The 25,270-nt window shown below is 38.8% G+C and overlaps 1 protein-coding gene across 2 annotated transcripts; it reads right to left on the bottom strand.

Annotated features, from left to right (window-relative positions):
* Window positions 1-119: 119 nt before the first annotated feature.
* lnx2b (ligand of numb-protein X 2b) lies at window positions 120-24,773 on the bottom strand. 2 transcript variants are annotated; one of them, XM_063000481.1, is made up of 10 exons: window positions 24,643-24,773; window positions 18,924-19,701; window positions 15,689-15,873; window positions 13,495-13,688; window positions 10,352-10,744; window positions 7,990-8,124; window positions 4,684-4,858; window positions 4,320-4,563; window positions 3,717-3,875; window positions 120-2,619 (listed from the first exon to the last, which is right to left on the bottom strand). In XM_063000481.1, exons 2-10 carry the CDS (start codon window positions 19,316-19,318, stop codon window positions 2,484-2,486), a joined length of 2,016 nt encoding a protein of 671 aa, XP_062856551.1. In that variant the 5' UTR covers window positions 19,319-19,701; window positions 24,643-24,773; the 3' UTR covers window positions 120-2,483. The 2 variants fall into 2 exon arrangements, with proteins under 2 accessions (XP_062856551.1, XP_062856552.1); XM_063000482.1 differs by lacking the exon at window positions 24,643-24,773 and adding an exon at window positions 19,952-20,051.
* Between the last annotated feature and the right edge of the window lie 497 nt (window positions 24,774-25,270).

Raw genomic sequence — 25,270 nt, 5'->3', positions numbered from 1 at the left:
ATAAAAGCATGTCGTAAATGGAAAGCATAAAGATATTTCTATTGTTAAAAGAACTGGGTATAACTGGCTGTGCTTAGTGATTTTACAGATTCTTTGTAAATGTTTATCCATTTATTTTTCTTCTGGTCAGGGTCGCCTCCCAGATCCACTGGGTGCAAGCCACTTACACTCATAAACAGCTAATCTAATATCTGCATGCTTTGTGGGAGAAAAGAAAAAAACAAAATACAAGGACAAAATTCCATGTAGGCACATGAAGAATATGAATAAATCACAAATATTGACTCAAATGTAAAGATTAAACTCAGGTCCCAGGGGCTGTACAGCACCCTAGTAAATTTTTCCACCCCAACCTTTTTGGAAAAAACAAACATTTCCACAGTAGGATTATACTTATGAAACATACTATATTTCAAACACCCCATCCTCCCAAAACATCACACCACCTTAGTATTACCCCAATATTTACTTTAGACCTGTGGGAAATACTTACTTGTGTTTATTAATTGATATCTAGTACCACTGGGTGGTAGAATTGCACACCTACCACATATTTAGAGTAGCCAATTTACCCTCTGCATGTTTTTTGAAAGAGGGGAAAAACCCTTGTTTATATTTATTGCTCTGAGCTGCTTAGCTGTAACTGGATGTATGCATTGCTTCGAGATTTTTGGGCAATAAGGATGTCAAAGAGGTGTTTTCTGTTTTGACAACTGCAACCATTAGCAGGATGAAGTGGTTATAAGAAAGCATAACATTTAAAAGGATTACAGATGTGGTAAAGGTGAAAAGCACCCTCAAGTCATCATGTAGTAATCATCAAACAACTTCAGCCAGGCATTTGCCCTTTTTGTTTCACCCACTGGATAACAGGAATATGGAATAAATGTGTGATTGTAAGGACACTGGCTGTTTAACAAACACAGCAGTGGAAAAAATAGACAGGGAATTAAGGTTGAAATTTGAAGCTGGAGTATCTGGCAGCCTGAAGAGGGCAGACTAAACCACAGTGAGGACAGGGCAGAGTTACTAAGTAACCTTCACAGAATACATACATCAAATAAAACCAGAGGTCAACCAGTGGCATAAATCTTGGGGGCACCCACACACAGGCTAATTGTTTTGGGCATGGCTTTTCAATTTGCAGCTCATAGGTCATTTGTACCTTTGGACTTTAGGCCTATTATACAATAATACATTGGTCCAGCCTGCTAGATCAGATTTACTCCACACCTGCAGTCCCACAGACAAAAATTATTAATATCCACTGATATAAGCTTGCTGATTTACAGACATGTATTTGATGACATGCATTTTGACAGTTCCATATAAGAAAGTGTTGGCGTAAGCACACCTGAATGACTTATTTTTGTGTTTGTGGTGGTGGGGGCCGTATGTTCTTGTGGATTGGCTACACTAAATTGACGCCAAGTGTAAGTAAGTGTAAATGGTTGTGTTGCGATGCACCCCGATTGGCTGGTGAAATTATCCTAATACCCACCTCAAACCTCCACAGTTAAAGCACGTCACGAATGATTGCTTCTTGACAGGCAGGAGTGATCAGAATATGGTTGATTAATGTAGTGTTAGTTCACTTAATCCTAAAAAGAATTAATGTGGTTATGTATTTATTTTAAAAGTAGAACCACTTAAGGCTATGCAAGAGTGTTATACATGTATAGAGTACATAAATAAATTCAAATTATCTTGTGAAATGACTAAAATAGAAAGCAATAATTCTTCACCTACCAGAAGTAGGAAAAACAAAACCTGAATTGGTATCTGTCTACAATACTTTTGCAGAGTAGTAGTTTATTTTTATTGCTAAAGCAAAATACTACTTAACTAGAACTGAACAGCAATGTGAATTCTAACAAACAAATATATGTGGCATAAACATGTAAAAGTGGCATTTTTGGTATTGTAGCATTAATGCAGTTATATACCTGGATACATGTGTAAGGCACGAAAAAATCTAGACACTTTAAAATATATCCAGAAATAACACAGTTCAATGACAGTCATTAAAATGTCTTAATAGTCAGCAGATGCTACCAGATTTAAAAGTTGTATGCACAATCTTAAATCCCAACTGAAGACAATAATAAATGTGTAATTACAGACTAATTACATAAGGCTTTGGTTTGGTCCCATTCCAAGTAGTGTCCTCATAGCCATTTACAATTGGACTCAATTATTCTCTAACTTGAAATGAATCAAAATTACAATTCGATTTCTGTAATTATTATCCAGCTCCATTTGCAGACCCATTTCCATGTGCATACAACATGGCAATATCCTTCAGAATGCTGTTTAAAACGGTTAATTTGTTTAATTTTTACCGTCAGTCAAAATCCAGCTTTCCTGATTAGGTCCACTTGCAATCTGCAACTTCACCGCTACGAAAATAATCCTTGTCCGTTATCCTATGACACTTTTGTATTCCGTAACGAGTGAAAAACAGTATATCTGATTTAGAGTTTTTATACCAGGCTGCCAGGCCACGATACCACAGTGAGCGTGACCTTATTTTTCTGGAGCTTCAGCATAGGAATCAGTGAAGAGTTGTTCATGCCCACTGTGGTGGCACCATTTACAGCCACAATCTCATCTCCACACCTACAAGAAAGTACAAATAAGAATAAGAATGACTAAATAGTAAGTTTTTGTTAATCACCCACTAGAGAGAGACAGCCAAAGTGTTTCTAAAAATGTAAATTTGATAAACAATTTTTTTTTACCCCTTTTTCTCCCACTTTAGCACATCCAATTTCTACCTGTCAATCATCCTCTCACTAATGCTGGTCCCTGCTCCTGTTTGTGGAGGACGAGGCTGCTCCACGCCCCCTCCGACACGTGCACAGCAATTCGAACATCTTATCACCTACACTTGACCAGCGCAGTGCGGTACAGCGCTGTGCACGGAGGGCCACACCCCCTACTGCACTCCTTCCCCATCTCCGTGTAGGCGCTACCAACCAGCCAGCAAAAGTCATAATCGCATTAGGCTGAGAGAGAGTCCCCATCCGGCTTTTAGTCCTGCCCCTTATCTGAGCAACAGGCCAATCGTCGTTCATGTAGCCACTCGGCCGGCAAGGCAGAGCCGAGATTCGATACGATGTATTCGAGATCTCAGCTCTGGTGAACTGAGACCGCTGCGCCACCTGAGCGGCTGATAAATCATTTTAAACTAATGCAGAAGTGTTAGTAAATGAATCGTTTTAGCTGATCCTATTAGGGGTCACCATACCTGATCAATTAAGCGCATCTTTGATTTGGCTTTGATTTATGTCTGATGCCCATCCTAAAACAACCCTCCTATTTATCAGGGCTTGGGACAGGTATGACAAATGGTGACTCTTTAATATAAAATGCCTCTTAGGCTGTTAATTACATTGCTGCAACTGTTACTAAGTTTAATTTTCTCATGCAAACTGCTGTGACAAACTGCAAAGCCACAGTAAGTTATATGCACCAGGTGTCAGAGCTGACAGAGCACTAATTTGAAAAACGATCAGACAATCTGTCTCAGCAGTGGAGGAAAAAAAATGGCAATTCACATGGTTGGTATTTTATCTAGACTATGACTTTCAATATACTACATTAGTGATTTCCATGTCTACGCCTGTGAATAAGCTAAATAATAATTCCCAGCTTACTGGAATAGTGCAGGTTGGACCCTAGGCAATGTTGATAAAACAAGGCAAACTGCTTACTTGAGACGTCCATCAAAGTGAGCAGGAGTTCCAGGCACAATGGTCTTGATGAAGAAGGGCTGCTGGCCTCGACTTTCTTCATATCCCCCGACGATACTGAAGCCCCAGCTTTCGTTGTTGGTTTTTAACAAAACTATGTCACGACACCAGTGCATGTGACTTGTGAAAAAAAAGATTACATATAAGACTGAAGCTTGTAAATGGTTTTCAACAAAAGAAACATTTCAACTGAGAAGCTATGATACAGAATACTAAAACAGTACCTAAAAATCACAATCACTACACACAAAAAAATGTAATACAGTATAGAATGCCTTTATTTGTCATATATACATATACAGGTGTACAGTACAACAAAATTCTTCGCATATCCCAGCTTGTTTAGAAGCTCGGGTCAGAGCGCAGAGATTGTATGGCGCCCCTGGAGCCGAAAGAGCTGGGATTTTAAACTCTCAACCTTTCAATTGATAGCCCAAAGCTTTACTCACTAGGCTACCTCTGTCCCTGTCTATAGTAATTATGTGTGTAATGTTCTAAAATGTATCCATTACATTAAAGTTACAATACACTTGTATTTTCATCTCTGCAATATTGATTACTCACCTGGGTAAGCCCAACCAGCGGGTCCACAGTGGAGCCCAGTTAACATCATCCTCTCTAGGGTTCTCCAATGTGTCTATTTCCTCTTTATTTCCAGTCTCTGCGTCCTGCTCTTCCTCATCAGCAATGGTGCGGATGACTCGTAATGTCACGGCGCTCTGAGCCGTCTGTGATTTCAGCACGGACACGGCCTCATTATAGGTCAGCTGGGTCAGGTCGACGCCATTGATGCTCAGCAACACATCACCTGGGCAAACAGAGTCAACCCAACAAACACTTACCCAAACGGCAAACAATTATAGAAACATTCAGGAATTATAATGAAGCAGTTACTATGGATTTGTTAGCATGTAATAGCAGGTTAAACCTGGTTTGATGGTGCCGTCTTTGTGAAGGCAGCCCACCGGCTGCACGCTGGTGACGTACACAGGCAGACGACTGCGGCCATCTCTCCCACCAGCAATTGTGATGCCCAGTGAGTGACGTGGCTCTTTCTTTACACTCACTGTCTTTTCCTGACTGGAGAATCCACCAGGAGGATCCTAATCACAGGCAAAACACATACATTCTTTTAAGCTTCAAACAGACATTTACAGACTGAAAGTTTATTTCTGTCCGGAGTTTATACCCTGTCTGCTCCAGGGGCGATCTACAATGGTTGACCCTGCGCTCTGACCCCAGCTTCCAAACAAGCTGGTATATGTGAAGAATTTTGTTGTACTGCACACCTGTATATGTATATATGACAATTAAAGGCATTCTATACTGTATTAATTTTTTTGTGTAGTGATTGTCATTTCTAGGTACTGTTTTAGTATTCTGTATCATAGCCTCTCATATTTCGTTGTACTGTACACCTGTATATGTACATATGACAAATAAAGGCATTCAATTCTATTTTATTTTGAACACATTACAGCACTTAACAAAACAAGAAATATTTTAAATCAAGATACATTTAAACATCCATAAATTTAAGCCATTTGTTCTAATGGTCCTGAAATACCTAAATATCATATTTAAATCGTCCTGTTAAAACTACTAAGGCCTAAGAAACTTGTCCGACTCCTGTGGTGAAAACATTTGTAAAAACAAACACATCCCGGTTTTAATTTCAGCCACAAACAGAGAACGCTGCTAATGTGAAGGGCCTGACACGCTGCCGTTGTAACTCATTCCTAGTGGCAAAAGCCACGGCTTCTACTATCTTCTCCCAGTCTCTATACAGCCCCCACCTGGGGGTGTAAAGAAGGAGGGGGTCTCTTCCTACCCAGCAGGGGGCCTTCCCTCCCAGCAAGAGTAAAAGGCTTTAACTCGGCAGGGAAAAGCTAACTGTCACCAGCTTTGATCCCCGGTCCCAAACTACACAGTCGAATAGAGGAGAGGGAGAGCAGCACCCACAGCCTTTTGATCAGAAGTGAGGGTCAGAGATAGAGACCAGCTCCTTTAATCTCACCCTCACCGGCCTGCATCTGCTGCCTCTGGCTTTCACCTCCGAAGCCAGTGAGGAAGTGACACGGAAGCAGGGTGACAGAAAGCAGTGTGAAGAGAGGAAAGTGAAACACACACAGCCACATGGCAGCAGTGGAGTTTAATGCTGACCCCATATATGATGATCACGTTACACTTTCCAATAATATTATTAGTGCTGTCAATTATTCTCCAACACATTACCACTATTTTTTAGTTTGGACTTTTACTTTCTTTCGCCTATGTTGTGTAAGTTTATATGTATGGTAGGAACTGGAGACAGTGGTTGGTTAGCATTATCTTCTTTTAATTACAGAGGATTTGCTCAGTTCATGGGCTGAATTACTATTAGTCATATTCTATTATTTATTTATATATATATATATATATATATATATATATATATATATATATATATATATATATATATATATATATATTTATAACTATAACAAATCCTTATTTCTATATTTATTGTTATATATCTGTATATATTGTTTGTAAGAATAGATACACTACTGCTTCTATTACATGTACCAGATGCAAAATTTGCACAAACTGTTTTTCCATTGCATACCATATTCTGTATAAATGCACCTTATTTACGTACTTAATTTGTATTAGTTTCTCTTCTTTTGCTTGTTAAACTACTGGAGACCAATAATTTCCTTCGACCTACCTACCTACCTACCTACCTACCTACCTACCTACCTACCTACCTACCTACCTACCTACCTACCTACCTACCTACCTACCTACCTACCTACCTACCTACCTACCTACCTACCTACCTACCTACCTACCTACCTACCTACCTACCTACCTACCTACCTACCTACCTACCTACCTACCTACCTACCTACCTACCTACCTACCTACCTACCTACCTACCTACCTACCTACCTACCTACCTACCTACCTACCTACCTACCTACCTACCTACCTACCTACCTACCTACCTACCTACCTACCTGAATTAAAAAGGTTCCAGATTTTTTTGACCAGCTGATATTGCCATGTGACCATATAATAATGCACCAATATTTTGATACCTCACTCACTGTAAAGACTTAATTTATTTATTTATTAGGATTTTAACATCATGTTTACACACTTTGGTTACATTCATGACAGAACAGGTAATTACTTGTAACACAAGATTCATCAGTTCAAGTCTTTAATGTCAAACACAGTCATGGCCAATTTTGTATCTTCAATTGACCTCACTTGCATGTCTTTGGACTGTGGCCAGACTGCTTTAACTGGGAATCAAACTCAAGACCTTATTGCTGTAAGGCGACAGTGCTACCCACCAAGCCACCGTGCTGCCCCACTGTAAAGAAAGCAGTGTAATAATACAAACACAAAGAGGGCCAAATGTCACTTTCACATTAAAATTTTGGGATAGGTTTAAGACCATTCAGGTTTTTCACACCAAAAGACGCAATACACTCCTTTACTCCTTTGTACACCTCAGTTTGTTATCGAGCCCAATTCAATGCTAAAATGCTAAAGGACCTTTTCTAAAATGTTGCCACATGTCATTATATTCTATAGCATTATGATATTAATTCAATAGAACTTGGGGATTAGAGGGACTGATCAAAAATCCTTAGTTCATTATTCCTTCTACATCAAACTCTATTAATTTGAGCAGGCAGGCAAATTCTTCTGTCAAACATTCCAATTTTAAGGAGCAACTTACCATTCAAGAGAATGTATTTTATTGCTGTAGAGTCACATGGGGTCTGTCCGAAAACCTAGTTTCTTGATGCCTTAAAATGCTGCCTACTAAGGTGCCTTGTTTCAAAGCTATAAACTGACTTAATAGTAAGGAAGTATCTGATGCTTTTCAAATGTAAATAAATTCTCACTGATTTTGACGTTTGAATAACCTGACTTATAAGTCGATGACTTATTAGAATCCTCTCTAGTTAGGTAGCTGCCTACTTACTACTCTTAGGCAGTAAGACAGCAAGGCAGCTCACTAGGTTTTCGAACAGACCCATAAAGTCTACTACAAGAGAATGATGTCACTGCACATAATGATCTTAAGGTTGGGTGCAGATACTTGACCAGGAACGCCCAGTCCTTTGAGTCTGCATTATTTTTTACAAATCTTAGAATCAGATATGGCAAATATTAGCAAATAATTAGAAGGCATCTCCTTTTGAACGTGCAGTTTACTTTATTTTATAGTTACCTTCATGAATGTGGATCTGCGCCTGAAGTACTGACTGTCAGCGACTCTCCTGGCCGCTCTGCTTTGCACCTCAACTCCATCATCAGTCGACTCTGACTGTCTCATCACCACAAAGTTCACCCGAACTTCACTTGCCTGCACAAGAACATCAACAAACCAACTTCATGTTAAAACCTTCAACATTTTACTAATGGAAAGAAAATACTGAGTCATGGCACACACCCTTTCTCTTTATTTACTGTGTGACCTCAACAAGACTCTTTCCTGTTTACCCTCCCAGTACCTGTATGGTCTGTGTAGTGTTCTTTTGGCAAGCTATGACTTAAGTTAGCCTGGCTAGAACTATATAAAACTTTTGTGTGTGTAATCCTGCACAAGAAAGAATTAAGTACTATTTGTACCACATGTTGATACATCTATGGTAAACAATAATTTATTCAAACATAATAGGCTTAAAAACAACAACTGCTTTCACCCTCGAACAAACAATTATTCTAACAATATCTTTATTATTCATTTTATTCCATACATGCCATATACTTCCACACCCATCCCTGAAATATGAGACACAAGGCTGAAAGAATTCCAGGGTGCCAGGTAACCGCAGGGCAGCACACACTGACTCATTATTTCACTCACATATAAATGAGTGTCATGGTTCTGGAAGGTAGGAGTAAACCACAGAACCTGGAGGGGGGAAAATGTATGGACATAGAGAAACCATGCCAAAATCCACACTGTCAAAGCCAAGCATCCAACCCAAACTCATGTCAGTGCATGGCAGTAACAGCAACTATTGCATGTCAGTTCTGCTCAATTTACTCTGTAACGTTTACTTAAGAAACTTTACATTTGTTTTGTTGGGTTTATTTGTATATTTCTAGGTATTTTTACTGTTACTGTTAAATTCCAAATTATGTTTTATTGGCCATACAGCACATTCAATTGGTTATCTCTATCTATCTATCTATCTATCTATCTATCTATCTATCTATCTATCTATCTATCTATCTATCTAAATATCTATATATATATATATACAGTATATATATATATATATATATATATATATATCTGAAAGATGTCTCTGGAATGCCGAGAGTTTGAAGTTTGACTGCGTAGCCATCACATAATTTTTGTGTGGGTTTGGACATTTGTTTTGGGACACCTCTACTGCTGAAGGAGCCAACCCTCACCCAGCTTTAGCTACTTGTTAAAGGCAACTAGATTTTTATTTAAAATCTCCTGGTTCTTGACAAATTCCATGATGCCATATATTCTTACAAAGTTTCCAGAGAAAAAAATGTCTCAACTCTAGTAGTTGCTTATGACTGTGGTTAGAGATGCTACCAAGCAATCTTCTGGAATGCCATATCAAATAGTCTGTTGGCATAAAGACAACAAATAAATGTAGATTTTGGTTAAAAAACTTGGTTACCCAATCTCAAACTGTGATTCTTGAAGATATTTTGCCTCAGTAACCAGCCTCATCAACACCCTTGCAAAATATTGTTTTAAAGTTCTTATTTACCCTTCAAAAAGATATGGTCTTGTTTTAGAGAAATACATGTTTTTTTAAAGGCATCCCCCAATTAGGAAGGTCAAAACAGTCTCTATATGTTGATGCTAAAAACCTTGTTAATACGAATTTCTTAAATAAATTCCGGTTTTAATTTGTTATTAAATATATCTAAATCAAAGGTTAAGGAGTGCAATTAAACTAATCAACGGGAATTTAAACAATTACCTAGATCAAGGGTGACAATGCACCTGAAGCAGACTGAACTAAGATATAACCATACCCATTCCAAGTTTAACTAAAGTAAAACTGTAACAAAAGCTTTTAATGTGTCACTTTGGGGAAAATATTTACCCTGTTTAATATCTCCACAGAGCTGTTTTTCCTACATTTTAACCTCATAACAACAGTCCAGAGGTTAAACTGGAAAATGTTATAGTGTAATGTTGATGTAATATGTAGGGACAGTTGTAGCCTAGTGGGTAGACCTTTGGGCTATCAATTGAAAGGTTGAGAGTTCAAATCCTAGCTCTGCACTGAGCAAGGCCCTTAACCCTCTCAGCTGCAGGGTCACATGCAATGGCTGACCCTGCGCTCTAACCCCAGCTTCCAAACAAGAATTTTGTTGTACTGTACACCAGTATATGTACATTTGTACACAAATAAAGGCATTCTATTCTATTCCATAATTCTCCGATACAAATAAAAGAAATAGCATATACATCTACATATTCTTAAACAAACCCTTAAACCCCTTGCTTGTTCAGACATTGTAACATACTATTTGAAGAGGCTTAACATCTCAGCTTGAACTATTAATTCTTTCATTTTTGCATCCATTACCTGGATGATCTGTGCGGCGCTCTCTGGCGTGCCGTGCCTTAAATCCTGGCCATTAATCGCCAGCACTTTGTCGTTATTGCGCAGTTTGCCATCCATGGCAGCCAGGCCTCCCGGCAGCAGGTCCAGGATAAAGACGCCCGGTTCCTCTGACTTGCGGATGAGTTTAATGCCGAGTGGCTCGGAGCGCTCGTGTTTCACCAGCGTCACCTGAATCACTGTGCCAGGGCTGTTTGTGGTTTGACTTAAAGGAGACGTAGAAGGATTCATGTTGTTCTCTGGTCGGGGCTTGAAACCCTTCTCCTGCATGACTGTGAGCCTGAAGACGGAGCATGGTCGTCTCAGCACAGCAATGGCATGAGCGTGAGGGACAGCAGCCAGGCTTACATCATTCACCTGCAAGCACCAATCACAACGTTCAATTAGGCAAGTCTTTATATAGAATAGTCAGTAAAAACTTATATTTTGCAATTTTAAACTTTGCTTTAGGCAATCCTCTAGCCAGATTTTCCAGAAAAAAAACATACATAATGTTGAAGTATTAATTGCATAAAATTCTTTGCCGCAAGCAGTGATGTAATGGGCAGGCTAAAGCTTGTCCCAAGTGAAGTCAGTTTTGCAATATGATCTTCAATTGTGGGAAATGATTTCAGGCAGCCAGCACTTCTGATTAATTCCATTTGCTCCTTTCAAAAGAATCTTTGAGTGGTATCTCAAAAAAATCGTACGTATGATTATTGCAAACAAAGCATTCTACAGAAGACAGGATTCCTACTTGCACGGCAGTGCATTTCGAAGCCTCAGAGACATGAGAGATAGGGTTTCAAGAAATGAAAAATCTGTTCACTGCCTGCAACAGATCCCTTTACAGACTTCAACAAAAGTCAGAGCAGCACTTGGATTACAGCTGATTTTGGACAGCCAGTTGGAACAGGGAGAAGAGGCCCTATTCAGATTTATAGCATATCTGATAGGACTAAGGCAAGACAGGATGAGCCAAAGGCATTCATTAATTATGCCTGAAATTCCCAAGCTAAAACACAGAATTGGCAAAAATCCTAGGAGAGTTCTAGGTTGTGAGAGGAAAGAAACATGTTCAACAAAACTAAATATAGACTTTAACCCCATTTTCTTAGAAACGCCAATAAAAATAAACAACAGTGAGTTCACAATTAATAATTAATCCAGTTCTAGTACATTTTAGCAGGCAAAGCTGAGAGGAAAAAGGCCCAAAAGTTATACTTTAACAAACATGGACATTTTTTCTGCATTTTTTTACTGCATTTGTATTTACTTGTTTTCTACAATTAAAAAAAAAAAATAATTACATGATCAGTTATGGACTTTAGAGTGAGTGAAGAACAATGATACTGTTAGTCAATTCAGAAGGTATTTAGACCGTGTGACTTTCTGCATGCTTTGTGTTGTAGATTTGGTTTTGAATTTATATAACTGCAACTTTTCCAAGCAATCTACACTATCATGAGTGCTAAAGTTACAAATAAAATAAAAAAATAATTGAAAACTGAAATCTCGGCTGTATTAAGTCTTCTTGGATACATCTTTACCAGCTTTGAACACCTGGACACCTGGATTTTGGCAGTTTATTCCATTCTGACAAAATTGACAAACTCACTGTCATATTAAACAATGAACTCTGAGGATGTTTTTTTGTGTTTTTGTCTGCATTCATGCAATTCTTAGTTCTTATCAGTCACCACATACCTGCCAGTACACTCCCAGAGCAATATGCTGCCACTACCATTGTAGGGATGGTATCATCCAGGTAATGTGCAGTTCCTGCTTTTCACCAGACGGCCAACTTTAGGAAGGTTCAAGGTTGTGACAAGCTTCTTCCATTGCAAAATTACTGAGCACCCAAAGATCCTTAGATCCTGTTTCATATATTTGCCCTTATTTTTGCCTTGCCACAGTTTGATCACAGAGATTTAGAGACAGTTCCTTGGACTTGTCCTGACATGTTCTGACAATGTAGTGTAAAATGTGGGACCTTATAGACTCAGGTGTGTGCATTATCAAACTATGTTTAATCTATTAACACTGCAAAAGGCAGACTCCAACGACAAATGTGAAGAATAATTAAAGCAAACAGGATGTACCTGACCAAAGTTTGAGTATCACAGCTAGTGCCTGAATACTTCTGTGAATAAAAGATATTAGTTTCTTTTTTTTTAGTTTTTTTAGTGTTGACAAAAAAGTGTTGACAGATGGATAAAAATGAATCACTGTACGTAAAATAAATTGTAATCACAATGGCAAATTTCTAAATTCTATTATATTATAGAATCTTATATTATTCTTTTTTTATACATTATTTATATTGCTAGGGTGAACATTAATAACTGAGCTAGATTGTATTATTAAAAAATGTTATTAAAAATGATGTTGCCTTAGTATTTTTTGACTTTAATGTATAACCAAGCAATGTCAAAACCATAGTAATAAGTTACTGTATGATTAAGTTCTCAATAAATCACTATAAATAGTTCCACATAGCAGTCAGTTTAAAGAAACTTGGAAAATATTTCTCTGCTCAATATGTGGAGACTTGTTTATCATTAAATTTAAGTGCATAACAGTAGTTTAGCCCACAGCTTATTTTCCAATGTGGAAACTTACAAGGCAATACATTTACTTTTACAGTTAAGGTCAAATGTTTATATAATTTAGCAAGGGACACATATGTCATGGCAACCTTGAGACTTCAATAACTGCTGCAAGGACTCTTGGATGCAAAAAGTTTTTAAACAGTACAATGGCCTGAAATGTATGTCAAAACTGACTTTAAAATGTCTAAATCAGGCTAAAATCAAGCTTACAGAATGACCTTTCAAGAGTATGGTCTGCAACTTTATTGAGAATATTTGGACTGTGGTAAAAAAAAGTCAAATTTAATCAGAAAATTTGGTTAAACTCCACCAACACATTTAAGTATATTGGTCAAATATCCAATCAGAAGCTTGCTGGTGGCTATTATAAAAGCGAAAGTGTGCTTCATAAAGTGCACTATAAAATAGGAGCAAAAAAAGCCCTCATGTTGATATGTCTCATAAAAACATGCAGGCAGCTAAACTTAGCCTCCTGTGAACATTCTTTATACAGTACAAAGAGATAATAAGTCTCACCTCTAGAATGTGGTCCCCTGGGGCCAGCGTGGCATCTCGGCCAGCCACAGAATCACGCACGATCTCTTGAAGGACAATGTTTCCCAGGGGTGTGTCCTTGCCTCCGACAATGCGCAAACCCAAATCTTCACCTGGGTCTTCTCGATAAAGCTCAACGATATTTGCCTCTGCCACCAGACTGGACCTGAGAGGGGCTTGATGGGGAGAACGAAACATGTACATATAAAAAAAAAAAACTCAGAGCAAAAGCCACATTATCTAACTTGAATTACTGAATCGATATTTTACTTTGCCCGGTCAGACGTGTGAAAATCATGTGATCTACTAATGGTACCGGAATGATACCATTATTTATAACAAGTCAGTTGCCGGGTGATTTAATGTCATGGTTATGTGTGTATGCCTAAAATACAGACAAGATGACTCCTCAATGACTCCTAACAGACATGGATAATACAGTAAATGCCACAGTGCAGACATGTTTGCTGAGGCCAGACAGTGATAATGTGATGACGGACTCCTGTAATTGTACAGCATGCAGCAACAGGACATCACCAAGGTTTCACGGTCATCCCGAATCTTCCTCCCAAACAAGGAATGGCCTCATCAAAGGCAGCAGTTGTTTTGTTTTCTAACCAAAAGTCAACACAGCTGCAAATCCATTTCCTCTGTTTTTCACTGGCTTCTGTAGACCTTTCACACTTTCTTCCTCTCTAAACTGACACAAACTGAGTAGCTGTTACCGGTTTTAACAATGATTCTTTGTTTACATATAGTAATAAGCTCAAATCAAATGTAAGCAATATTAAAATCAGACAAGACCGCACTAGTTAGTAATCAGATTTTTTTTCAGTAAATTTCAGTAAAATTGATTTGTGGTGAAGCTGTCGCTTTACATTACAATAATAATAGCATAACAACTTTGTAAACTAATAAGCCTTTTATTTAGACTTGTTTTATAAACCTCAATTGTATACAGGCTGATTTTTTATATGGTTCATAATGGCACCAAAGTTAAAATGTGCAAAATTAAATTAATACTTATTTAAAACACTACATCCATGTTAAGTAGATGCAGTTTCCTTTCTGGTGTTTGATTTTTAAATACTACATTTAAAAAATAAAGTTCTTAGTCAAACTGACCAAAAACCCCACAAAAATTGAGACAATCCTAAATAACCCCATCCCAAAATAACTAAGGGATTAATATTTTTATGGAACAGTATGTAGTGAAGTTGTTAATTGAATTACACTTCTCAATTCTGAGGTAGAAGCACGTTTAACACTAACAATATTTATTTTATATTTATGCATCTTGCATTTGGATCTATAAATTTGGGAGCAGTTGCTACTCAAATCAACCTACAGAACATGATACAAATTAATTCGGGGTTAAGGGTCTTGTTCCAAAGCCCAACAGTCTCAGGTCAGCAATGTCAAAAGCTTAAACCCTTGAACTTCCAATCAAGAGTTGACTCCTTTGACTGCTGAGGCACCACTGTTCTGTTATCCCAAAGTTATTACTCTCTAACCAGAACCAGCTTAACTGTTGCTGTTGGACTGTTTCTTTACTCGTTTAATAAAATAAAGACAGCTCTTAGCAGGACGACATTGTGTGCCAAACTGTATGTCAGCAAACTACTGACAAAGCTTAGTACATGCACACTTATAATTTGATTACGGTCAGGTTCTGGCAGTGATCTGATTATTCAAAAGCTCAGATAGAAGGTAGAGTTCGTAATCTGGTTACTCAGCTCATGTATACAGAGATTCTGATTCTAAAAGGTTTTTCTGCAACTGTGCTTCATGCTGCACTCTAACAAAGTTTTATAAAGTAGGGGGATGGGTGCTTTCTCACTACCGGCCCCAAACCCAGATAAAAAGGACGGTTGTGTCAGGAAGGACATCTGGTGTAAAAACTTTGCCAAATCAGATATGCGGACCAGAATCATCTGCTGTGACTACCTCTAAATATGGGAGCATACAAAAGAAAAAAAATGCCGACGGTTCAATACCACCTGTGTATTGAAAAGTGTAAATAACCAATTTAAACCAGTTTAACTGTTTCTAGAGACACTAATGAGAATTCTTTTAGGCCAACCCAGCATTCAATTTAAAGACAATCTGTTTAATATATTTAGTAATATAAGTAAAATTTAACATGCATATTAGGATCTTGGAAAAAAATCTTTACCATCTTCTCCCTCATCAAAGGCATGGTTGACCATGCCAGGATCTTGAGGCCCCCGAGTATTGGATATACGAGTTGGATTGGATTTTGTGTCAGATTCCCCCTCTGTCTTGCTTCCCTTTACCTCATTCCAGGAGGGTCTTTTTCTCTTTTCAGCCTCCTCCCTAAGCCGCTTGAATGCAGGGCATCTGAGAACAGTGACAGAATAAACAGAATAACTAAACAAGATATTGACATTGGCTAAAGAGCGTGGAATGAGATACTTATTTATTAGGATTTGGTTTACATTCATTGGTTTACTCTTTGGTTACATTCATGACAGACATGGTAGTAACTCATTACACAAGATTCATCAATTCACAAAGTTATATTGAACACAGTCATGGACAATTTAGTATCTCCGATTCACCTCACTTGCATGTCTTTGGATTGAGGGAGGAAACCGGAGCACCCGGAGAAAACCCACGCAGACACAGGGAGAACATGCAAACTCCACACAGAAAGGACCCGGACCACCCCACCTGGGGCAAACAATGCCCCAACAATAATAAATCAAACAATAATAAGTGTGCATCATTTACAGTGTTTTTAAAATGTATTTTATGCTTTTATTTGTGCATATTGTGACCAGCCTGCGAAAGAGGCCATTCCACCAAATCCATGGAGTCCCACAGTGGTAGTCTAGTGGGTAGAGGTTTGGACTATCAATCAGAAGATTGTGGTTCAAATCCAGGCTTTGTTATGCAGCCACTGTTGGGCTCTGTCTTCTCTAGTACAATGGCTGACACTGTGCTCTGACCACAGCTTCCAGACAATCTGGGATATTCCGAAAAAGCATTTTGTTGTATTGTTCTCGTGTATATGTATATATGACAAATAAAGTCATTCTTCCTTTTCTTCTAAAAAACTGCATCAGTAATTAATCCATCAAGTCTTAGGCAAACATCTCAAAAATTGCAGACCTAGCATGCCTCAGATAAGGTCGGCTTTCATGAATCATGATTACATCCGAGCAAAATTGTCTCCATGGGAGACTTGCAATGCAAAAACACAGCCACTGCCACCAAGTCTTATCTCACAGTTTTGATTTAAGGTCTGTGGACTGCTTAATCCAAAGTGAAACATTTTGGAGGACAAGAGTCCTCCCTATTTCATTTTGCATAAAGCTAGTGCAGCATTCCACAATAAGATCATACCAACAGGCCAACAATGTAACGGTGTGGGAACGCTTCGCTGCTTCAGCGCATGGGTGACTTAATTGACGAAACATATCTGCAGACATCTCTCCAATTATCAGAAGCGTTAAGCTGCGACTAGCAGTGTTCATCCAGTTTAGTGTTTAACCCCATCTCTGCCGTTGGGCCATGTTCATGGCAGGAAAGGTTGTGATATGACTTAGTTTAGTTTTTTTGGTGAAGTTGTGTCTGCTGTCTACGTATGTCCATTATATGTGATGCTTTAGTTTTGTTATTGACAGAAATTTTTAAAGTGTTTTTGCTTTTGTTGTGTTGAACAGTTCCTTCATGGCCTTTGCTGCCATAAATGATACATTCCAGGATTAAACGTTTTACTGTAAGCTGTGTTTGACATGCTGCACAATATGGGGTAGCTTCACCTTTTACCAGATACATGTGTGTTATTCTGGTGTGTCTAATATGGCATCTTGTGTACACTGCCTGGTCCCAGCAGTTTTTAAGGTAGGTCTGCATTTTTTCTCTAATCATGGGATTCGCTTTGTATAGTTTATTATTCTGGTGTGTGGTCTATTCATTTTGCCATCTGTCCTTGATATATGAGTTTATTATAGGTTTGATGTTTATTGGTGGGATCTGGTATGCATGTGGCTTTTTTGCTGCTTGATCTGCTCTTTGTTCATCCAGCTAATAGGTTTGGGAAAGATTTTTCACATGAGCAATATGAGTGTTGCATAATTTTTCCAAAAAACTTCCCTGACACTGTATTGGTAATCTGTTTCTGTGGTATTACGCTAGCCCATTGGGTTCGGGTTTGAATCTCAGCTGGCTGGGCATCTAGAAATAAATGATTGGCTATGTCTGACAGTGGGAGGATGGCCAATGCATCCTGTTCAGGGTCTACCCATCATGCACCCAGTGTTTTCCAGTGAATCTAGACCCACTGTCAACCTTTACCAGGATAAAGCGGATGATGAAAATATAACAATCTATTATCAGATGACAACAGAGCTTACTAAAAGTAACCAACACAAATTTTATGCATCATGTGGATGTCATGAGTGGAAACATGAGTGGAAAAAGATGCTCACATAGTTCAAACCAGCTTGCTAGCATGTCAGCATTTGTCTTAACAAGCCTTGCATCTTTGGTAGATGAAATCAATATGAAGGATCAGGCTCGGCAGATAAGAGACTGGAGGGATTGGGAAAAAGTGACTGCAAATGAGGATGACTATTCTGCTTTGCAGGCAGACAGTCAGGGAGGGTCTTTGAAAAGATCAGGATTGTGTCTAAATGAGTCAATGTGTTCTCCCACCACTTTCGAAAAAACCCCTGCTTGCATATGTTTACACATTTAGCCTTTCCTGTCCGTGGGAATTCTCCTTCACAGAATATTTATACATTACTCTTACAGCTGGTGGCTCAGATGATTACGATGTGAAATAAATTCTGGTGATCTCACACAAAGAAGATTATGCTAAAATGTGGACCGAATCACATTTTTTGGATCACTGTCCAGCAAAAAGATCCAACTGTGTTTTCTATTAAAGAATGCCTAATACTTTGTGCAGTCCATGAGGTTATGAATCCTAATCAGATTCCCAAGGGCTAAAACACTTTGTACTGTCACACCTTCCAAATGGTTTTTGGCATTGGCATGGCATGTAATTGTAGATTATGGAGACTTGGTGATCAAAAAACTAAATTCCTGACCTTGATAAACTCTAAACATCCTTTGAACTGTGTGTGGGGGCAAAACACACATGCATCCTCCTTCAGGCAGGGTTACTACATCTCCAGGTCTTTTTAAAGTACTTAATTGTCTATAATGTTATGTTTATATTCTAGTAAATCAAGAAGCCATGGATAAGCACTTAAACCATTCTTTTGGTGAACTCTTAAAAAGTGAACTATAAACACCTTTATGATATTACCCTTATACGCTGAGCAGATTTGAACTGTCTTTCATAACAATGAATTGTACTTATTACTGAACAAACATACAATAAACAAGTAAACACCTAGCACACATTGTACACTGACCTGTTCTGTAGGTGAGGCTGCAGTTCACAACGCTGCATGCTTTGCTGGCATTCGCCATGGAACGGGCACAGCACAGTGAGCTTGTCCAGCAAGTTGCGCACGAGAAGACTGGCGGAGCGGCACTGCTGTAATGCGATGCGCTGGCGGTCCACGGGGCAGAAGTCCTGGTCATGCAGAAAACTGCTCAGGCACTGTAGGCAGTACGTATGGCCGCACGGCGTGTCCACTGGCTGCAGCAGTGGCTGAAGGCAGATGTGGCAGACCAGTTCATCATCCACCTCATCCTGGTACTCATATACATGGCTGTCCTGATTCTCATGGCACTGCCCACACTCCTTACAAACACGTGCCCATGTCAAGCTGCCTACTGGTGCTGCTGACTTGTGCTCTGCCATAGTCCAGAATGCTTTAGTCACTTTAGAATGAAGAACTCTGCCTGACTTGACTTGACTTGACTCTTTGTTACATGCAAAATCTGTCAACAGGAGATTTTAGTCCTGAGAGGGGAAGAATGTCCATCCTCTGTCTCCTCATCTTACATTTCTGGTGGAAAAGTGAACAAAGGAAAATGCTAGTGGAGGTTTGTTCTTTTTTTGGCTCCTGCTCGGCTGGACAGGAAATGACACAAATCCACTTAACAGCAAAAATATGGGGAGAGGGGGTGCAGCTGTATCCTTGGCGCAAGTTTCCTCAGGAATAAGAGCTCAGCGGGGAGTTACAGTTGACTTCACTCTTCAATGTTAGGTCCATGAAATTGATTGCAAGTGTCAGCACTCATCTAAAGGAGGGAAATAAAGCCATAGCACTGAGAAAAAAATCTGTGCTAAAACTTAAGCCATGTGACTAATGACTCCCTCGTGCCTAATCAGCAGTAGGCAACTTGCCCCTGAGATCATGATTATCTCAAATAGAAAAATACAAAGCTAAACATAACAGAACACACAATGATATTTAAAAATATCAATATCACGGTCAAATCTAACAATCTTTCATATTTGCATTTATGGTAGTAAATGTCATTCACCCACCTCACGTTTTATGTGTTGATTGTAGAGAACTAAGAGCAACTGCATGCAAAGGAGAAATTCAAATACACTGCCTGTCTGCAGCCTGACTGAAACCAAACCCCTTCTTCTCCACCAGTATGTGTGTGTGTGTGTGTGTGTGTGTGTGTGTGTGTGTGTGTGTGTGTGTGTGTGTGTGTGTGTGTGTGTGTGTGTGTACATACACAAGGACAGGCAGCCAGAAAAAATGTGCGAGTATCTACACTGAAATGAAGTGGAAAGAGGTGTTCAATGTCTGGCCATACAGATTCAGGAGGAGGGGTAGAAGTATGTGTGTGTGTCTGCATGTGCAGAAAGGGAGAAGGAGAAGCAGGAGTATTTAAGTGGAAGCGGGTTAAAGTTCGTCATGACTGACTGTTGCGCAACTTTTAGACCCCAACCAAACTAATCTATTTAAATTTCTTAAAATTAACTAATATTCGCATGTGCATTGCAGTGTCTTGTAACACTGCGAGTTCTATAACACAGGGCCCCAAGGCCTAGGGAAGATTTGTTTCTTTGTATATAGACTTGAGATGGACATCACGAGTCACGACTGCAGTGCATTGTGGAACGGAATGTATTAAGACAGGGGAAAGCTAATGTTTAAATCAAGTAGCTTACATTTAGACTCAAGCATAGTGCTCATGTGCCTTATTTTGTTTTATTAACTTAACACAGAAAATAAAGTTCTCTAATACTGTATGTTAATCCACTGCATACAAGCGCACCAGTCATTCAATCACAGGAAAACCCCAGGTCTGTGCAAGTAATGTTGAGTTAGTGTTTCGAAAGTAGGGCAGTATGGGATGAAAAAAAATCACTAACCCAGGCAGCCAGGATATGTGGCTTTCGTGTCCAGGCTTTTCACTTTTCATTAATACTTGAAAACGGTGGCGCAACAGGCAGTTAACATGAATATCTTTCCCTTCATTAATTTGGCTCTTTATAGTTTTTATACTAAATTTTATATGTATCTTTGGCAACAACACAAAAAGAGGAAGTATTCCAAAGGTTTGATCTTGCAGTGCACTAAAGATCTGAACATTAAAGTGGATTCAAAGTATTCAGACCCCCTGAGTTTTTGGACACTTTAATGTGCTGTGAATTTAATTGTGAACAGAGATAATTATCACTTGTGTACCCGGGTGGCACACTTGTAAATTACACTAGCCTACTATCACTGGGATCCGGTGTTCGAATACCCAGTGGTGCGATCGGTCTTTTGGGCATCTACATACAGCCATGATTGGCCATGTCTGAGGGGGGAGGGGTGGCTGAACGGCCCGAATTCTTTTGTGGATAAGATTATTTCAAGTTTGCATTTGTGAAACACTAAACACATTTTCACTTTGTCAATATAGGTGATAACGTGGAGATTGATTGAATCAAATTCACAACACAATTATGAGCAAAACGCCAAGGGGTCTCAGTACTTTCAGAATCCACTGTACATTACCTAGTTTGTACTTGAGAGGAGAGAACCAATGGTTCACTGCAAAAATTTGAGACAAGGCATTTATAGAACAAATGTCTGCCCTTAATAAAAAAAAGTTTATATGCATTTATATACTTATTATTAGTCTTTCATTATGTCTGTTTCTCTTCACATTTTTTTAATAAAGTATGCTCTTCAGTCCTCTACATTTTGAGTGTCTATGTGGTCAGTGCAGGTTTTGTGTGTTTTACGCAGTACGCAATCTGTTAAAGTTAATAGAGTTAATACACAATCTATTAAACTGTATGTGGTTTAAAATGCATTCGCACACAAGCTGCTGGGTGCTCAGAAAAATGGTAAAATCAGAGAATGATCTGTTTTCTAGGTGCATGTAAGCAAACGCAGTTACACAACAAGGTGACAATAAGTATTCAGTGTGATAAATGGTGTGCAGCAGTTTTTTACAAAACATCCAGAACATAATAGGCAACAAAATAAACAAATGCGATGCAGTGTATTTTGTTTGTTTTGGGGTTTTTTGTATCCACCAGGATACACTAATGAGCATCTAAACTAATTACTGTTGATAAACATATGGCCCTATGATGTTACACAAGGCAAACCCTATATTGGATGCACAAGCTTAAGTGGCAATGCTGTCTCTTATTGCCCGACTATTTAATTTAGACGCTACTGAATAATCCACAATAAGCTAAAACGATGATATCAGTTATCTTACACAATGCCAAGTATGAATCCACAATCCAAGAAAAGCTGAACATCTACAACAATCAAAAATTAACACAACAGAAATAACCATGTAAAAGCAAAATAAATGCCTCTCCTGTAAGTGTATTTTCTCTTATCTCTTTTGCTGTGGTGAGTCCAGCCTACATGAGCTTCTGTGCTTCATTTCAATTAGCCAACAACAAGGCTGACATTCTACTGATGAAAAAAGAAAAGGTATATCATAAACTGGCAGCATGTCACCTCTAACGATCTGTCTGTCACTCTAGGACAATCCAAATCAATGAAAATTGTCCACTGCTCAGGCATAGGTCAATATCGAGTAGCTTTCCAATTTAAAAGGGGGGAGGTGAAGGCTACTAACCTAGTAATGCTGCAGTACAACACAAATAGTAAATCAAAGTGAATAAACTCCCAACAAACTGGTATAAATTTTACATCCATATAAGGGCTCTTGGAAGAAGCTTTATAGGGCAGAAAAAAACCATCAACCTGCTTCAGGGCCTGTGGTAGCCTAGTGGGTAGGGCTTTGGGCTATCAACCGGAAGATTGGCGGTTCAAATCCAGGCTCTGCTATGTAGCCACTGTTGGGTCCTTGAGCAAGGCCCTTAACCCTGTCTGCTCCAGGGGCGCCGTAAGTTGGCTGACCCTGCGCTCTGACCCCAGCTTCCAACACCAGCTGGGATATGCGAAGAAAGAATTTCATTGTACTGTACATCTATCTGTGTGTTATGCGACTAATTTGTTCTTCGAAGACACTCACAACATGGATAATTACACACTGTACATGAACTTATGTAAAAGGCAACTTTTGGAACTGATCTCATCTGGTGTGTGCCACATTTCTATGTCACAGGTCACAGGTTGAGAACCACAAATTTCTTTTCAACAATCTTTTGTATCTTATTTTAAAATGTTTTACAATAATTTATGAACATGCTTTTTGTTTACTACTTTTAAGGTTTTCTTTGCATTGTTGTGTGCATGAAATATTACTGAATTATTAAAGGCTTATTAAACCAAATAATCTAACTAGACACAAAATTACACCATTAACCCATACTGTAAAACCAGCAGTTGACTAAAATGTTTAGTATTATTAGTATTAAAATGTTATATTTTTGCTGTAGTAAAGGTAAACCAATGTATGGTGTACCTGTCTATAGGGGGGCACGGTGGCTAAGTGGGTAGCACTGTCGCCTCACAGCAAGAAGGTCCTGGGTTCGATCCCCAGGTGGGGCGGTCTGGTCTTTTCTGTGTGGAGTTTGCATGTTCTCTGTGGGTTTACTCCGGGAGCTCCGGTTTCCTCCCACAGTCCAAAGACATGCAAGTGAGGTGAATTGGAGATATGACTGTGTTCAATACAACCTTGTGAACTGATGAATCAAATAAACAAATCTGTCTATGAAATGAACTCTTTTGCAGTTTGTTTCTCAAAACTACTTTTCCTTGGATTTTTCACCAAATTTGCACACAACGCTTAGAGCATTTACCCTCTTCACGCAATATAAGTGTTATTTAAAATTAATTTAATAACAATATTGATTATTTGACTATATTTTTGAATCCTGTTTCAGTAATACATTTACATTTTACATTTACATTTTTTGAGGGTTAAGGGCCTTGCTCAAGGGCCCCACAGTGGCAACCTGGGCCTTAACCCGGCAACCTTCTGATTACTAGTCTAGTGCACAAGGCATGATTAAACGATGTACATAAATAACCATATAAAATATGGTTAAACGAGTTTGGTGCAGACAAACTAGTGTCCTGTCCACCTTTGGAATAAATAGGAAGGTCTTCCTGACATCAGACTGAACTTATAAATGCTCTTTTTACTATAGGGGCACAATTTTTTTACAGACACACCCCAAAATCTAGCAGAGGTCGGAGAAAGGGTTGGTTGGTTGGTTTGGTGGGTGCATCTTTGTGCTTATGATTTTAGAATAGGATGTGTAAATGATTGTCAGGTGTCTGCATCTATACTAAATATGTCACATTCAGCAAAAAATGTAAAAGAAAAAGTGCATACCTGACTAAAACGTGGTATTTGACACAGGGTGTAAATAAAAAGATCAGCATAAATTGTCCAAGACTTATGTATTAAATAGAAGAGGTTTTATGTGAATGACAGATACAACACATATATTATGAAGAAAACCTAACACTTATGTAAGGTCATGAATTATTTAATCATTAATGTAGTCAGTAATCATGATACCAGGCTAGAAACATTTTAAGCTCCCAATTTAATCGAATAGCAGCCTTCAGTGGTAATAACATTTAATACTAAATCTAAAATAGTGTAACTTTACCAGTGTTTACCGAAATGTCACCTCTGTGTCAGTGAACCTACAGCAAGCAGAAACCAGCACAGACCATTAAAATGTTGCTTGTTAAACAGAGGTTTTACACGCTCCATGCAGCAGGTGTTAAGCAGCTTAAACACGGTGGGTTCAAACAGTAGCACAAAGACCGAAACTCAGCTTACCTGAGAGTCTTTTCCCCAAGCGCGTAATTTAACAAAAAATAGAAACGTTCGTGTCAAAAATGGTTTTGTTTTGAAACAGAACTGAAACCGAATAGAGTAACGAAACGAGAACTAAAATAATAACACCTATATGAGGCACACTGACATGGCGGAATATCACCTCAGGTCATTTCAGTCAGTTGGCGAGGCAGTTTCGAACAACAAACAAGCAGCAGGTAGGCGGTGACGTCAGGGCAGGAAGTGTTCACAGGTGGGGCGTGTTTCAATTCAGCAGGTTTACCTGAAACTGCCCAAACAGGCAGCGCACTACTAACCCAGAAAGTGTTTAGGGTGTGAGGGAAGTGCGTGTGCAATTTAATTGGGACGAAGCCAGTCACACACAGGACGACAGTGTACTTGGGTCTGTTTCAGTGGCTGTGTTCTGTTCAATTTCTAGAAGTTTCTAGTTTGTTCTACTGACAAAAGTACGAAAAATATTTCAAATATTTGAACTAACCGACTTAACTGTATTTTGTAAATATAAACAAATTTAAATCTGATGCCTGCAAGATGCTCAAAAATGTTGGGACCTTTTCTTTAAATACATTCATTTATTGTCTGTTTTACCACAGCTTTATTCTATTTAGCA

The sequence above is a fragment of the Trichomycterus rosablanca genome, chromosome 8 (genome assembly GCF_030014385.1).
Source record: "Trichomycterus rosablanca isolate fTriRos1 chromosome 8, fTriRos1.hap1, whole genome shotgun sequence".
Taxonomy (NCBI): Eukaryota; Metazoa; Chordata; class Actinopteri; order Siluriformes; family Trichomycteridae; genus Trichomycterus; species Trichomycterus rosablanca.
This window is presented reverse-complemented; position numbering and strand designations above follow the sequence as displayed.

Bases quoted from the DNA above. Each gene is read 5' to 3' on its own strand.
- lnx2b (XM_063000481.1), bottom strand. From the start codon at position 19,318: ATGGCAGAGCACAAGTCAGCAGCACCAGTAGGCAGCTTGACATGGGCA. The intron at 15,874-18,923 runs GTCAGTGTACAA...CACTGTTCTCAG, and splicing joins CAGCCTCACCTACAGAACAG to ATGCCCTGCATTCAAGCGGC. The intron at 13,689-15,688 runs GTAAAGATTTTT...CTCCCCATCAAG, and splicing joins CTTTGATGAGGGAGAAGATG to CCCCTCTCAGGTCCAGTCTG.